The sequence below is a fragment of the Suillus paluster genome (assembly GCF_016628075.1).
Source record: "Suillus paluster strain FC165 chromosome Unknown EDB91scaffold_7, whole genome shotgun sequence".
Taxonomy (NCBI): domain Eukaryota; kingdom Fungi; phylum Basidiomycota; class Agaricomycetes; order Boletales; family Suillaceae; genus Suillus; species Suillus paluster.
Window position 1 is genome coordinate 922,349 of NW_024537567.1, and position 12,152 is coordinate 934,500.

Sequence of the window (12,152 nt, forward strand, 5' to 3'; positions counted from 1 at the left end):
TGGACAGAAAGGAGTGTGCTTGCGCAAGGCAAAGTGCTCGGATATCAAGGTCAACAGATCACAGGACTAGACGGAACGGGATAGAGGTAGGGGTAATATGATGTTTCTAGTATGAGAGCCAGGCATAGGCCCCGGATATCTCAACAGGCATCTGCGCACCAATACGTAGTGGCACCAAAGATATACAGTGTTCATTAACAGGTTACCCACGCCCTTGGCCAACCTGTGACACCAGTGTGCTGCGCGTGGCATGTCATGATCACGTTGCAGTCGCCATAAGACTAGGCGTGAGGTCAATATATGATATTTAATGAGAGCGAGATGACCCACCTCTTCCGTTTGGCCTTTGTCATCTCTTTCCGGAGTGCCGGCCCGTCCAATGGTTTGAGGAGCTCGAAAGCGCACAAAAGGTCCTCCGAGACGCTATAATACCAGTCAGTTTGAAATACCAAGATGCCAAGGGTGCGCAGAAATACCTCATGCAAGCACCGTAATTGTCAAATTCTGAAACTCCGCTTCAGCGCTGGACGAACAGTAAAAAAGGGTGATGCTAACCTCCACAATAATTCGGAGCACTGAACACGGTCACTAATGTCCGGTCGTTCCAGAACTCATACCCATCCTCCACGACCATGTGAGCCCTGCATATCAGGTCCATATCGTACCGTACCAGGAACTCGTTGATGATGGCTTTCCCGAAACAGTAGCTCACTCCCCTTTCGTTATCTTCCCAATCCAATGCAGTATCCGAGGGATCGGACCATAGCAAATCGTTTAGCAGCCCATAGTCCGGCACGTCGGTCGGTCGCTGTACGCGTTTGATATCTTCCATGGAGTGAAGTGAAGGTGATAGCCCGCCGTGTACGCAGAATATCTTGGAGGCGACAATAGCTGCAATGGGTAGGCAATTGAAGACGTCTATGAATGTCTTCCATGTCTTTATGTTACATCGTCTTTTGCACTCGTCATAGAAACCGTACACTGAAAAATGTCAGAATAACATCACAGGATAGATAACGCAAGTGACTGACCTCTTGTGACATTCGCACATTCATGATTACCACGTAAGAGGAAGAAGTTCTCTGGGTACTTTATCTTGTAGCACAAGAGCAGTAAGATTGTCTCCAAACTCTGTTTCCCGCGATCGACATAGTCACCTAGGAATAGGTAGTTGGCGGCTGGAGGGAAACCACACATCTCGAAGAGGCGGATGAGATCAGAATATTGCCCATGCACGTCGCCGACGATCTTTACTGGTGGTGAGAGTTCGATGAGAGTTGGCTGGACTGAGAAACACCTCCCGCGCCGCTTGGCAAATGGCAGCAATCTCCGTGTTCTTCAGACACAAAGACTTGCTGACTTTACCAGTGTAGCCCACGTCAAGAAGACGTTGGATCATATCGTCAATATCGAACTGTCTGGTCTTTCCTCCCGCGGAGTCACTCAAGGGGAAGCTACTAGCCGCTGAACCCGGTGTAAAGGATGACGACGGCACAGAAGTTGAGAGGATTGTCTGGGTAAGTGGAATGTCGAGAGGAGTAGGGGAAGGTTTTGTTGATGGAGGCGAGGTTTGTTGCACCGAAGTTGGTGCGAGTAGAGAGGAAGTAGAGAGGTTGTTTGGAGAAGAACTGAGGACAGTGGTGGAAGCACCTGGTGAACCTGGTTGTCGTGAACTGCTTCCATTGGACTCTCCTGGGTTAGGTACGTTAAGAGAGGGAGCACTACTTCGGACGGCATCATACTCGTGGGCGACACTTTGGGAGTGGTTGAGATGACCCGTTGCGCGAGACAGACTGCCATGGGGCATTGGACCGTTAAAATCTTCTATGGAATCTTCGTGTATAGGGTCCACATCCTTCTCCTTGCCTCCCTTCTTTGTCTTTTTGGACTGCTGTTGGCCCATTGGTAGTGGGACCTGGGATTCGCGTGAAGGCGAGCCTGGCTGTGTTGCTAAAGATTGGGAGCGCGACCTGGAAGATAACTTGGAAGTTAGAACGGAAAGAAGTGTTGGAGCCAGCTTGCAAATTGGAAGAAGACAAGGATATGTTGAGTCGTATCCTCTCCAACGAGGATGTGGATCTTCCTAAGCGGCAACTTGCACCGCTTGCGACTCTTGTTTGTTCCCTTGTTTGCTTCCCATTCAGTTAAGCGCGCGTCAGGTCAAGTACTGCTTAAGCTTAGTTCTGATTTTGATTATCATTCCTATGCTTTGCGACTTAGGTCTTCTAAATTAAGTGCTTGTCATAGTGCAGCCATGTATTTTCATGCGGGCATAGCGCAATGGTAGTAGAAATCATGCAGTGGCAAAACGTAAATAGAATCTCGACGGCACTAAGTCCATCTCAGAACTTGCCAAAGGTCTTGGCTGATGCCTTACTCTTCGACACCCGCAGGACATTGAATCGTACCGTTTTCGACAACGGCCGACATTGCCCTACATCCCCTGCGATCAGTTCTGAGTTGCGTCAACAGAAAGGAGCACTGACCAACAGTGACGATGTCACCGACCTCTACACGGAAAGCGGGCGATGCGTGTACGGCCATGTTCTTGTGTCTCTTCTCGTAACGGTCTGTTAAAGACAGCTCAGCGCGAACGACCAATCAGCTTGTCTTTTGACGTACTGTATTTAGGAATGTAGTGGAGATAGTCCCTGCGGATGACAATTGTCCGCGTCATCTTTGTTGAGACGACCTTGCCGGTCAAGATACGGCCACGAATCGAGACATCACCGGTGAAGGGGCACTTCTTGTCTGAGAACAAACATAACCGTGAACTCTCCGAACTAGATGTGAGAAGTATAGAGACATACCGATGTAAGTGCCCTGGATAGCCTCCGAAGGGGTCTTGAATCCAAGACCAACATCCTTGTACCACCGCTTTTCCTTTGTCGCGACTTTCTTGCCACCTTTACCACAGCGATCGCAATCACATAAGTTCCTGCTCCGAATTCACGGGTTAAAAGGCTCATACCGCGGGCTTTGGCGTTTTGGAACAAGTGCTGCTTCTGGTACGCCTTCTCGATCTATAAACGACGGTGGGTAAGGCAAACAGCATAGGATCAGCAAAGCAGCAGCACGCACTTGGTCGGCCATGGTGAATTATTAGGACGATGGGGAGCTCGATTTCCGCCGGGGGCTCTGTGCTTGCTTGCGTGAGAAAAAAGCCACAAAACTAAAACTGTACAGATTCCGGCATTTGCCACTCATGTCCGGTGACCCAATTTAAATGTTCACACTAAATATTCTGTTTCATTCCTACTGTACCACAATTCATCGTACGTATACTGCAAAACGCTACAAGGTTGAACGTTGAACGATCAAAATTGAAGAAATGAATGACTCAGGACGTGACCCGAACAAAAAATCACCGACTCATGAGCCGAGTTTTGATTGCCGTCATGTTCAAGTATAAGTAGCGCATAGCGTTGGATCCGCGGTGTAGTTTGAACTTTGCACAAGCTCCAAGTTCCGAAAGCACTAAGCTAGCTAGCACATCGGGTTGACATCGGGGGTTTCAACATTTTGCCTCTTGCAAAATTACAATCAAAAGCGGATCTAGACCTGGCCAGAGCATTCCAGACATAACCTAGAGCGTTCCAGAGTGCTATAAATTACCTCTCAAATGTAATTTCACTGACGGCAAAAGGTGGTGAAATGTCAGTTTCCCCCCTGTGTAAGTAGTACTGCAGTGACCGATGGCGGCATCTGCGAGAATACATTATTTAAGTTGTTGTAAGTAGTCAAGACTGTCGTCCCTTAACCGTTACGCCAAAAGGCAGTGATAATGAAAGCTCATGCTTCATTATCTCGGACAGTATTTATGCTGATTATGGGAACTCAGGTAAGCCACCAGGCTTACACTTGTTGCGAGTAGCCCGAATTTGTGGTGACTGATAGTAACAAGGTGATGGTGCTAGATTTCGGTCTCGACGATGAGCTGGCTAGAGTGCAGTAACAAGCAGTACTTTGTTTTCACCAATAGTAATACTAACCGCAATGTTCATTCACTAGCTCTGCAGGAGTTGCATGGTGCTGTATTCAATTTCGAGTGACCCCCGGCGGAACCGGAACAGGGGTCATGAGCCAATTCACACGGGTTGACGCGACGCGTTTAGCACGCGTCTATGTCTGTCACGCGCTCATTCTACCGCGTCGCAGCTCACACAAGATTTATGGGAAGACAACAAACGCTCGGTACATAGTATAACGCTTTCCTCTTTCCTGCTCACAAACAACCACTATTTCCAGGTAAATTCTTTGAAATGCCAAAGAACAACAAGCCGGCGCCGCCACAGCAGTCGAGCCTGGCGGAAATGTGGGGAGGGACGAAAACTAAGCCCAACGCGAACTGAGGAGGCTGTGAAGAAAGAAGCCAGCGAAGTCAGCGTTAATCTGACGGCGGACGAGATGAAGGTGGGTGCGTCAGTGAAGTCTGAAATTAGTAAGTCTTTCGAGGTCTTTGAACCGTGGAGTCTAATCCTCGTGAACTCTTAGGGTCTCCCATCTCAAATGGCAAACAGCCAACAGAACAGGCAAATGTAATGGAAGTTGACGAACCACCAGCATGTGAGTGCTCCTCCGCTCTGCACAGCTGACAGGTCATTCATGACGAGCAGCGCCGGCCAAGCCCAAAACAAAGCGGAAGGATGTTACTTCGCCAAGACGCGCTGGTGAGTGTCACCCAGCCTTGAAACTTGCAGCTGGATTGAACGATGCTCTAGCATCACCTGGGCCTTCCAAGTCCAAAAGGAGACGTGTAGTCGAGTCAGACGATGAGGGCTCTACAACCGCCGCACCGGCTCTCACCATTCCAAATCAGCGCTCCTCGCCAAAGCCTTCATCTAAAAGCAAAGGGAAAGCCAAAGCAGTGCCGCAATCCGAGCCTGTGGAAGAACAACCACCCGAATCCTCAACAAGTGCTGACGAGGGCGAGGACGAGGTTCCCGAGGAAAGCGAGTTGGAGGATGACGATGAGGCTGCGGCAACGCAAACGTACGTTTGACTCTTCTAGCTGGACTTCACAAGCACTAAGTCAACTTGAATGCGCAGCGCTGAAGAAGCACTATCCCGAACCGCAGAGGTAGACGTCAAGGGCGGGTGGAAAATAGGAGACCCGTATGTCGTATTACAATCTCTCATGCTTTTACTGCACAGTGATTTGGCAGAGTGCCCTATGCCGCATTAACGAAGACCTTTTCACTTATCGAAGCCACCACCAAGAGGCTCGAAAAGACCTCCCTCCTAACCTCTTTCTTCCTTCTCGTCATCCAACGCAGCAAGAAGGGTGATTTCAACTCCCTCCTGCAGTCCGTATACCTGTGCATAAACCGCGTAAGATTTTTCCCATTCAATTGCACCATTCTTACGCACTAAGAGACGTAGTTAAGCCCAGACTATGTCGGCGTCGAACTGGGTATTGGCGAGAGCTTGCTTATCAAAGCTATCAGCGAGTCCACTGGGCGGAGTCTTGCAACAATTAAAGCGGACCTCAAGAAAGAAGGCGATCTCGGGCTTGTAGCAATGGTGCTCTGCCTTTGCTTGACTTGACCACACGAGCTTACTTCGTTCACAGAACTCCAAAAACAGTCAGAAGACGCTCTTTAAACCAAAGCCCCTTACAGTCCCTTTCGTCTTCTCAAACTTGCGGGAGATCGCATTGTCGTCGGGACATTCAGTTTGTTCTTTGTGTTTTGTACAAGTTCTTCAAAGGCTCAATTTCCCTACCACAGTCCCAGGCAAAGAAGGTGTCGATTATTACGAAGCTCCTTGCTGCATGTCAGGACTTCGAAGCGAAGTACATTGTGCGCAGTCTGGAAGGCAAGCTCCGGATCGGCAATGCTGAGCGGACAGTTCTCGTGGCCCTCGCACATGCTGCTGTTCTGGCTCAGGCACAAGGTCCGTCTCCTTCAAACCTCGCTAACAAGCTGATCCATCATGTGTGACAGCCGGAAAGCGATGGAGCAAAGAGAAACTGGCATCTCGCATCGAAGAGGGCACTAACACCATGAAAGCCGTGTACAGGTCAGTCTCCCTCCCCTCACCTACTTATGCTCATTAACACAGTATCCAGCGAGCTCCCCACGTATGACCTTGTGATTCCTGCGCTACTCACGCACGGGCTATCGGACCTGCGCACGCATTGCAAACTTACGCCAGGCGTTCCGCTAAAACCAATGCTCGCCAAGCCAACGAAAGCGATTGGCGAGGTGCTCGATCGCTTCGAGGGGCGGCGGTTCACGTGTGAGTACAAGTACGATGGCGAGCGCGCCCAGGTACACATGCTGGAGGATGGTAGCGTTAGCGTGTTCAGTAGAAATTCAGAGGATATGAAGGCCAAGTATCCGGATTTGGTGGAGCAGCTGCCGAGGGTGGGTGATACGCAATTGGCTGTGCGGATTGGACTGATAGAAAAACTTGCAGTGCATCCAGGAGAAGACAAAGTCGTTCGTGCTTGATGCAGAGGCCGTCGCTATTGACAAGACTTCGGGAAAGCTCATGCCCTTCCAGGAGCTTAGCAAGCGAAAAGCGCAAGGATGTAAAAGTCGAAGACATCCAAGTCAAAGTCTGCCTTTTCGCCTTCGACCTCATTTATCTTAACGGCGAGGTTTGTTGCCCATTTTTACCGACATCAGGGTGTTGCATTGACTGACGTGCGCGTAGCCACTCCTCCAAAAATCACTTAGCGAGCGTCGAGAACTGTTAAGGGAGCACTTCCAGGTTGTGCCTGGAGAGTTCGATTTTGCCAAGTCCTCAGATGGGTCGACAATAGATGAGATCCAGGCATTCCTTGAAGAGAGTGTGAAAGACGGCTGCGAGGGACTTATGGTCAAGATGCTTGAGTCAGATGCGAGTTACTATGAACCCAGCCGGCGGAGTGTCAATTGGCTCAAGGTACTTTCGACTTTTACATCGTCGAAATTCGACTACTAACCATACACAGCTAAAGAAAGACTACCTCGCCGGTGTTGGTGATTCGCTCGACCTCGTCGTGGTTGGTGGATACTACGGTAAAGGCAAGCGTACGAATGTCTATGGAGCGTTCCTCTTAGCCTGCTTCGACGCCGATGGCGAAGAGTACCAGACAATCTGCAAGATCGGCACCGGATTCAGCGAGGAGATGCTGCAGACGCACTGGGATACTCTGCGACTACTCGAGATGACAAAACCACGTGGGGACATCAAACCCGGGGGCGCGAAGCCTGACGTGTGGTTTGAGCCAAAGGTGGTGTGGGAGGTGCTCGCGGCTGATTTGAGCTTGAGCCCTGTGTACACGGCGGCACAGGGCTTGGTAGAGGAGCGCGGGATCTCATTGCGCTTTCCGAGATTCATCCGAATACGCGATGACAAATCGGCAGATGACGCTACTGGACCCGAGCAAGTGAGTGTTCCGATGTATATTGATATTCAATGAGATGGCAGGTACTCAAGTAATTGTATGGCAGATCTCTGAGATGTATGAGCGACAGGCGCTTGCGCAGAGCAAGAGCGGAAAGAAAAGCAAAGGAGACGGGGATGACGGATTTTGGTGAAAATTATGTATCTGGATCTACTCCTTAGTTGGACACACGTTCAGAAGGTGCAGCGAATTCTAAGGCTATATAGAGGAAGATTGTTATTTTGTGTCCGCAACCTTCTTTGCCTCTGCTTGTGCTGCCTCGATGGCTTGCGTGACTGGACCCTGGCCGTCCTTGTCAAGACCATATTTCTTCTCGCGGCCGCCATAATACCAGTAATTTACGAAGCGGGTCTCTTGAATAGACTGCGCTGTCGCGTTTGTCGCATGACAGGCAAAGAGCAGGTAATTCCGGGGTTGTACTCTCCATGCTACAACAAAAAGTCAGTACACGCTGTAGAACATCATCAGAGGACGCACCGAAGCGCATGAAGACCATGCTGGGAGCATGTGTCAGCAGTCAGTTTGTGTGAGAGTGAAATGGAACGTACGAGTAGAGGCCAAGTGCAGTGGTCATAGAGCCTGAAATGACCTCTTCATCTTTGCTGAGGTCGGCGAGAGCAGCAATGGGAAGACCCCAGTTCGCGACCTACAATAAGTGAGTTAAGCCCTTTTGGAATGTTGAAATAACTGACTGGTCCCCAGAAGTGTGTGCCTGTGAAGAAGATGAGAAACGTTGAAACCAGATGACGATGAAAAACATACTGAAAAAGTATTCGCGAGCAGCAGGAGATCTAAGCCAGGTAAAGAACGTTGACGCCATCACAAACTGCAGTAAAGAGGATGAAGAATGACTTGGGCGTTTACGGAGAGAAACTCGGAAGCAAGCAAGAGAATGATCTACAACTACTCACGTGACCAAGTTAAAGGGCCGAATCCGGACCGACGTCGATAGTGGGTCTAGAGTATGTATCTGCCTCGTGTCGGAGGGTTTGTTGTTCTCCGCTGAGAAATGGAGTAGCGCCTAAAGGATAAGTCGAAATATCCGCGGCCGAGAATGGGAATCCTCATGTCTTCTGTCTTTTGGCACGAGGCTATTTTATTTGATACTAGTATCAAACTAGTATCAATTCGATAAATTTCCCTATCTCTTTCCTAACCACGCAACTACCACAACACTGACCATGCATTCAGCTTACCCGAAATCAAACTTTCCTTACTATGGTCAGCCATGCCACACTTATTACCCTCCTGGCTATCAGCATCAGCCTCGTCAACCCTTTCCTTCTTCAGATCCATACACTTCACCACCATGGCCTCGAGAAAATTATCTGAGCACTCCATACCCACAACCTTATCCTGATATCAGTACCCAGTTCATTCAACCAACGCCTGAACCGGCCCCGCCTCCACCACGCATCAAGCGCGCTAATACAGCACGTGCAAAGACCTCCCATAATCCCGAAAAGCCCCAACTAAAATCTGCAATGAAAAAGAACGGTGGCCTTCGCCGCTCAGAGACCGTTAGCGCCGTGCCACCTCCTCTTGAGCGCACTCGAACTTCTTCCAGTGCACGCCAGCGCCTCATGCCCATGACCCGCACCAGCGTCACAAACCCGTCCTACCTTCCAGGTTAGTCGCCAAAGAACAACGTCGAAACCCTGTTAATGATCAACTGTTATCGTAATTTCCATGATATGACTTCATTACAGAACACATGTTTGTCTCTTTTCACAGCGCAAACGAGCTCCGCTTGGGCAATGTCGCCTTCCAGGATACCATGGAAGAAATCAAGGAAAACATCATTCCTATGTGGCCACATGGCGTATCCACAGCAATTCCCGTCCTCCACGCTTTTCGCATTCTATTTAACAGGAATCCGTGGACTGCCACTGGCAGCGAGGGTGTCATGTATGTTCATCATCCAATCACTGATTTCATGTCACGTGCTCATCCTACCTAGCGCACAAAAAATGATATGCGAACTCTTTACCTGCCTCGCGCGCAACGGTTATCAGTACCGTACTTCTCTCAGCACTGGGTATTCCGTATGTCTTCCCTTGCCTCGATTTTCGTGTATCCATGATTAACTATGTGCCTAGTATCCTCAGTTGGTATTTCAAGATAGTGGTCCCGATGAACACTGTGACTTCTTTGCCGCACATATCTCGCGCTCAGGACACAGGATGACCCTCGTTCGACCCCCCCGTCGTGTTGGCGAGCAGATAGGCCCCCGTCTCCGCAATGCATGGCCATATAAAATCGCAGGAGACAGAACGAGTGAAGACGAGATCTACACTATCGAGCTCAAAAGGAATGCAATTGGCAGTACGTTCTCGCTCCACACCAATCTTTCAACTGCTGACTGCTCCAATGTTAGCCCCTGAGTTAAGCAAAGACATATTTGCAGCATCCGCATTAAAGGAAATAAGTACCATGGGCTACAAGCTTGAAGCCACCGTTCCCCTTGCGCGTACGGGAATGCTTGGTTTCGGGAGCAAGAAGGAAGTCTGGATTTTCCGCGGGACGAGGGTACGTTCGCGTGCCGGCTCGCGCGCTGGTTCACGCGCTGGTTCACGCGCCGGCCAGAACGGTGATCATTGAGAGGAAGAACCAAGCTCTAGCGTCAACGGACGACTCAGCCCCTCGGAGAGTTCCCACACTCACCGCCTCAATGACAGGGCATAGCGATGACAAGACAAGACTGCAAACGACGATTCATGACGTGTTGACGATGTACAACTTACCATATGTATTTATAGTTCTAATTCTGCTCTGACAGAATACCCTTTCACATACATACTACGTACGGGCTATGTGTATTTTGCATGTGTAATACCAGTGCTATCGGGCCCCACTCCACCTACAGTCGAACTGGCCAGAATATGTTCGGACGCCTTCTGCCCTGCCACGTAAACTCCGCCGTTTACTAAAACTGTCCTTCAGGGAGGTGAACCCTGCAGTATGATAGACAAAGTCAAATATATGCGGGGAGCTGTCATGTCACAGTCTCACTGCAAACATGACTCGATACAAGTCATAATTGCAACCTTCCGAGTCAGTGAGAGCGAGTGCGCAGTCAGGAATTACAAATCGAAATTTGGTGGTCCGTGCGCTCAAGTTTAACCACTATCATGAGGGCACTAGCGGGTTGTGTCGTCGGGGTTTTTTTGTTTGATCGTGTCCTCTTTGCCCAGTAGCTACTTCATAGTCTCTTGACTATGTACGGTGCTTGGCAAACAGCAGCGATCTGCAATAGTTGTTCATAGTCATAGCGATACCTTTTGTTTCAATCAACTTGCTGACAGCTTCTATCGCAGTCAGTCGTTGGCTTGTCATCCGGTCATCCACATCGTGAAGGAACAAGTAGACTCGCTTGGAGGGCATCCGTTTTACTGAGTTTCCGAGAGAGCTTGAGGAACGTGACGTCTGGGCGCTGCTCTGACTCACTATTCATCAAGCACGTTTCTGCAGCCCAGGTCGATATAACTTTGTAGTACAAGATCCTCCAATAATTAATGTGTGATATGAGAACATAAAATCAAACCATCTTGATGACCTTCGAACCATCGGCGACACCTATCAGAGTCTTCGCATAGACACGACCATCGAAGCCCTGGCGCTGCAGCAGGGTATCCCACCAACCGAACAAAAAGTCACGAGCAATTAGCTTGAACCAAGGCGTAAACGAATTTGCTGCGGGTATCTGAGTAAGATCGCATCCGACATAGGACAATGAGTACGTACATGAGTCATTGAACATCGCCTGTAGCTCGGCCTTGTCCACGTATTTGTAGTCCTGAATCTCGTTCGTATTTGGCGTCACAGTAACATCCGCGGTCAGAAACAGGATGTAGTCAACTATGGGGAATGGGTGAAGACACGTGCCCATACTTCGATGCCATCGACGTACCTTCATGCTCACCCCACATACCATTCGAGGGCGCAAGGTAATGAATCTTCGTCAAGTACTGGAACTCGTCAACTGGTGTTTGACTCTGCGGAATACCGAGCTCATGCTCGAGTTTTCTTGAAGCTGCAATTCGCACACCGAGCTGATTATCCTCAATCTTTTCCTCATCAAAATCATCCAGTGGGTGCGAACAGCACGTGTTTGTCCACATGTCTGGGAAGGTAATCTTCTCCGAAGCACGCTGCTGCAGAAGGAGCTTGCCATCGGAGGGACGGAAGACGAACGCTGAGAAGGCTCGGTGAAGGAGACCCTTCTCGATATTTTCCATGAGATGGCCTATTGAAGCCTGCTATCAATGATGCATATGATACATAGCAAATCGACTCACAAGTTTTCTTGTCCATTGCGCCGATGGCATTATCCTGCTCGTCGACTAATATGCATTTCTCCTCCATCAATTTCGATTGTTCTGGGTCATAGTTTGTGAGATCTATGCTAGCAAGTGCAGCGCGTGCGGCAAGAACTGCTGGCGAGGACATGGTGCGTTGAGCGAAATGTGAGTTGAAGTGTGTAAACCTGCGAGTAAGGTGAGACGAAGTGAAGCAAGTACGTAGTATCAATGAAGTGAAGCAAGCACGTAGGATCATGATGTACATACCAAAAGCTTCTGTGCAAATAATTGGGTGCGTGAAAGGATCCTGGCCCTTTAACACGACGCTTCGGGGAAGTATTCGGGTCAAAAATGGCACGATCATGATTTTGTCGGATGGCCTGATCATGGTTGGAAATTAACTCAGAGCCGACTCATAAATGCAACCGAGTAATTATTTCAGTAGGTGGCAGTAC

The 12,152-nt window shown here is 49.4% G+C and overlaps 6 protein-coding genes across 6 annotated transcripts; 2 read left to right on the top strand and 4 right to left on the bottom strand.

Annotated features, from left to right (window-relative positions):
* Positions 1-259: 259 nt before the first annotated feature.
* EDB91DRAFT_1244567 (phosphoprotein phosphatase PPZ) lies at positions 260-1,903 on the bottom strand (the record flags this gene model as incomplete). Its single annotated transcript, XM_041322421.1, has 6 exons — positions 260-281; positions 331-423; positions 477-504; positions 556-981; positions 1,032-1,248; positions 1,298-1,903. The coding sequence occupies 6 exons, from the start codon at positions 1,901-1,903 to the stop codon at positions 260-262; spliced, it is 1,392 nt and encodes a 463-aa protein (XP_041181556.1).
* Positions 1,904-2,159: 256 nt separating this feature from the next.
* On the bottom strand, positions 2,160-3,196 carry EDB91DRAFT_1110645 (40S ribosomal protein S11). The gene is made up of 6 exons (XM_041317713.1): positions 3,082-3,196; positions 2,972-3,023; positions 2,811-2,906; positions 2,623-2,751; positions 2,487-2,570; positions 2,160-2,434 (listed from the first exon to the last, which is right to left on the bottom strand). Exons 1-6 carry the CDS (start codon positions 3,091-3,093, stop codon positions 2,343-2,345), a joined length of 465 nt encoding a protein of 154 aa, XP_041181557.1. The 5' UTR covers positions 3,094-3,196; the 3' UTR covers positions 2,160-2,342.
* Positions 3,197-4,172: 976 nt separating this feature from the next.
* EDB91DRAFT_1235397 (DNA ligase I) lies at positions 4,173-7,529 on the top strand (the record flags this gene model as incomplete). The annotated part of the gene is made up of 16 exons (XM_041321314.1): positions 4,173-4,194; positions 4,249-4,315; positions 4,377-4,441; positions 4,722-4,992; positions 5,050-5,115; positions 5,166-5,331; positions 5,383-5,523; positions 5,573-5,674; positions 5,730-5,895; positions 5,946-6,021; positions 6,071-6,368; positions 6,421-6,535; positions 6,558-6,604; positions 6,661-6,891; positions 6,941-7,378; positions 7,443-7,529. 16 exons carry the CDS (start codon positions 4,173-4,175, stop codon positions 7,527-7,529), a joined length of 2,358 nt encoding a protein of 785 aa, XP_041181558.1.
* EDB91DRAFT_776532 (UPF0041-domain-containing protein) lies at positions 7,471-8,396 on the bottom strand. The gene is made up of 5 exons (XM_041328358.1): positions 8,159-8,396; positions 8,089-8,108; positions 7,945-8,042; positions 7,874-7,893; positions 7,471-7,824 (listed from the first exon to the last, which is right to left on the bottom strand). Exons 1-5 carry the CDS (start codon positions 8,214-8,216, stop codon positions 7,613-7,615), a joined length of 408 nt encoding a protein of 135 aa, XP_041181559.1. The 5' UTR covers positions 8,217-8,396; the 3' UTR covers positions 7,471-7,612.
* A 4-nt stretch (positions 8,397-8,400) lies between these two features.
* Positions 8,401-10,269, top strand: EDB91DRAFT_1110652 (uncharacterized protein). Its single transcript, XM_041317714.1, has 5 exons — positions 8,401-9,025; positions 9,106-9,304; positions 9,357-9,441; positions 9,496-9,721; positions 9,774-10,269. Exons 1-5 carry the CDS (start codon positions 8,578-8,580, stop codon positions 9,995-9,997), a joined length of 1,182 nt encoding a protein of 393 aa, XP_041181560.1. The 5' UTR covers positions 8,401-8,577; the 3' UTR covers positions 9,998-10,269.
* Positions 10,270-10,793: 524 nt separating this feature from the next.
* EDB91DRAFT_1110657 (Isopentenyldiphosphate isomerase) lies at positions 10,794-12,101 on the bottom strand. The gene is made up of 5 exons (XM_041317715.1): positions 11,965-12,101; positions 11,695-11,882; positions 11,307-11,642; positions 11,141-11,254; positions 10,794-11,089 (listed from the first exon to the last, which is right to left on the bottom strand). The coding sequence occupies exons 2-5, from the start codon at positions 11,843-11,845 to the stop codon at positions 10,935-10,937; spliced, it is 756 nt and encodes a 251-aa protein (XP_041181561.1). The 5' UTR covers positions 11,846-11,882; positions 11,965-12,101; the 3' UTR covers positions 10,794-10,934.
* Positions 12,102-12,152: the final 51 nt, after the last annotated feature.

Excerpts from the sequence above, each read along its gene's own strand:
- EDB91DRAFT_1110645 (XM_041317713.1), bottom strand. Across the intron at positions 2,907-2,971 it reads CCAAAACGCCAAAGCCCGCG|GTGGCAAGAAAGTCGCGACA; the intron begins GTATGAGCCTTT and ends GCTGTGGTAAAG. Across the intron at positions 2,435-2,486 it reads CGGTGACATCGTCACTGTTG|GGCAATGTCGGCCGTTGTCG; the intron begins GTCAGTGCTCCT and ends CAGGGGATGTAG.
- EDB91DRAFT_776532 (XM_041328358.1), bottom strand. The coding sequence starts at position 8,216 with ATGGCGTCAACGTTCTTTACCTGGCTTAGATCTCCTGCTGCTCGCGAA. Across the intron at positions 7,894-7,944 it reads ACTGCACTTGGCCTCTACTC|CATGGTCTTCATGCGCTTCG; the intron begins GTACGTTCCATT and ends ACATGCTCCCAG. Across the intron at positions 7,825-7,873 it reads CATGGTCTTCATGCGCTTCG|CATGGAGAGTACAACCCCGG; the intron begins GTGCGTCCTCTG and ends TTTTTGTTGTAG.
- EDB91DRAFT_1110652 (XM_041317714.1), top strand. The coding sequence starts at position 8,578 with ATGCATTCAGCTTACCCGAAATCAAACTTTCCTTACTATGGTCAGCCA. Across the intron at positions 9,442-9,495 it reads CTCTCAGCACTGGGTATTCC|TATCCTCAGTTGGTATTTCA; the intron begins GTATGTCTTCCC and ends CTATGTGCCTAG. Across the intron at positions 9,722-9,773 it reads CAAAAGGAATGCAATTGGCA|CCCCTGAGTTAAGCAAAGAC; the intron begins GTACGTTCTCGC and ends CTCCAATGTTAG.
- EDB91DRAFT_1110657 (XM_041317715.1), bottom strand. The coding sequence starts at position 11,845 with ATGTCCTCGCCAGCAGTTCTTGCCGCACGCGCTGCACTTGCTAGCATA. Across the intron at positions 11,643-11,694 it reads CGCAATGGACAAGAAAACTT|GCCATCTCATGGAAAATATC; the intron begins GTGAGTCGATTT and ends AGGCTTCAATAG. Across the intron at positions 11,255-11,306 it reads TATGTGGGGTGAGCATGAAG|TTGACTACATCCTGTTTCTG; the intron begins GTACGTCGATGG and ends CATTCCCCATAG.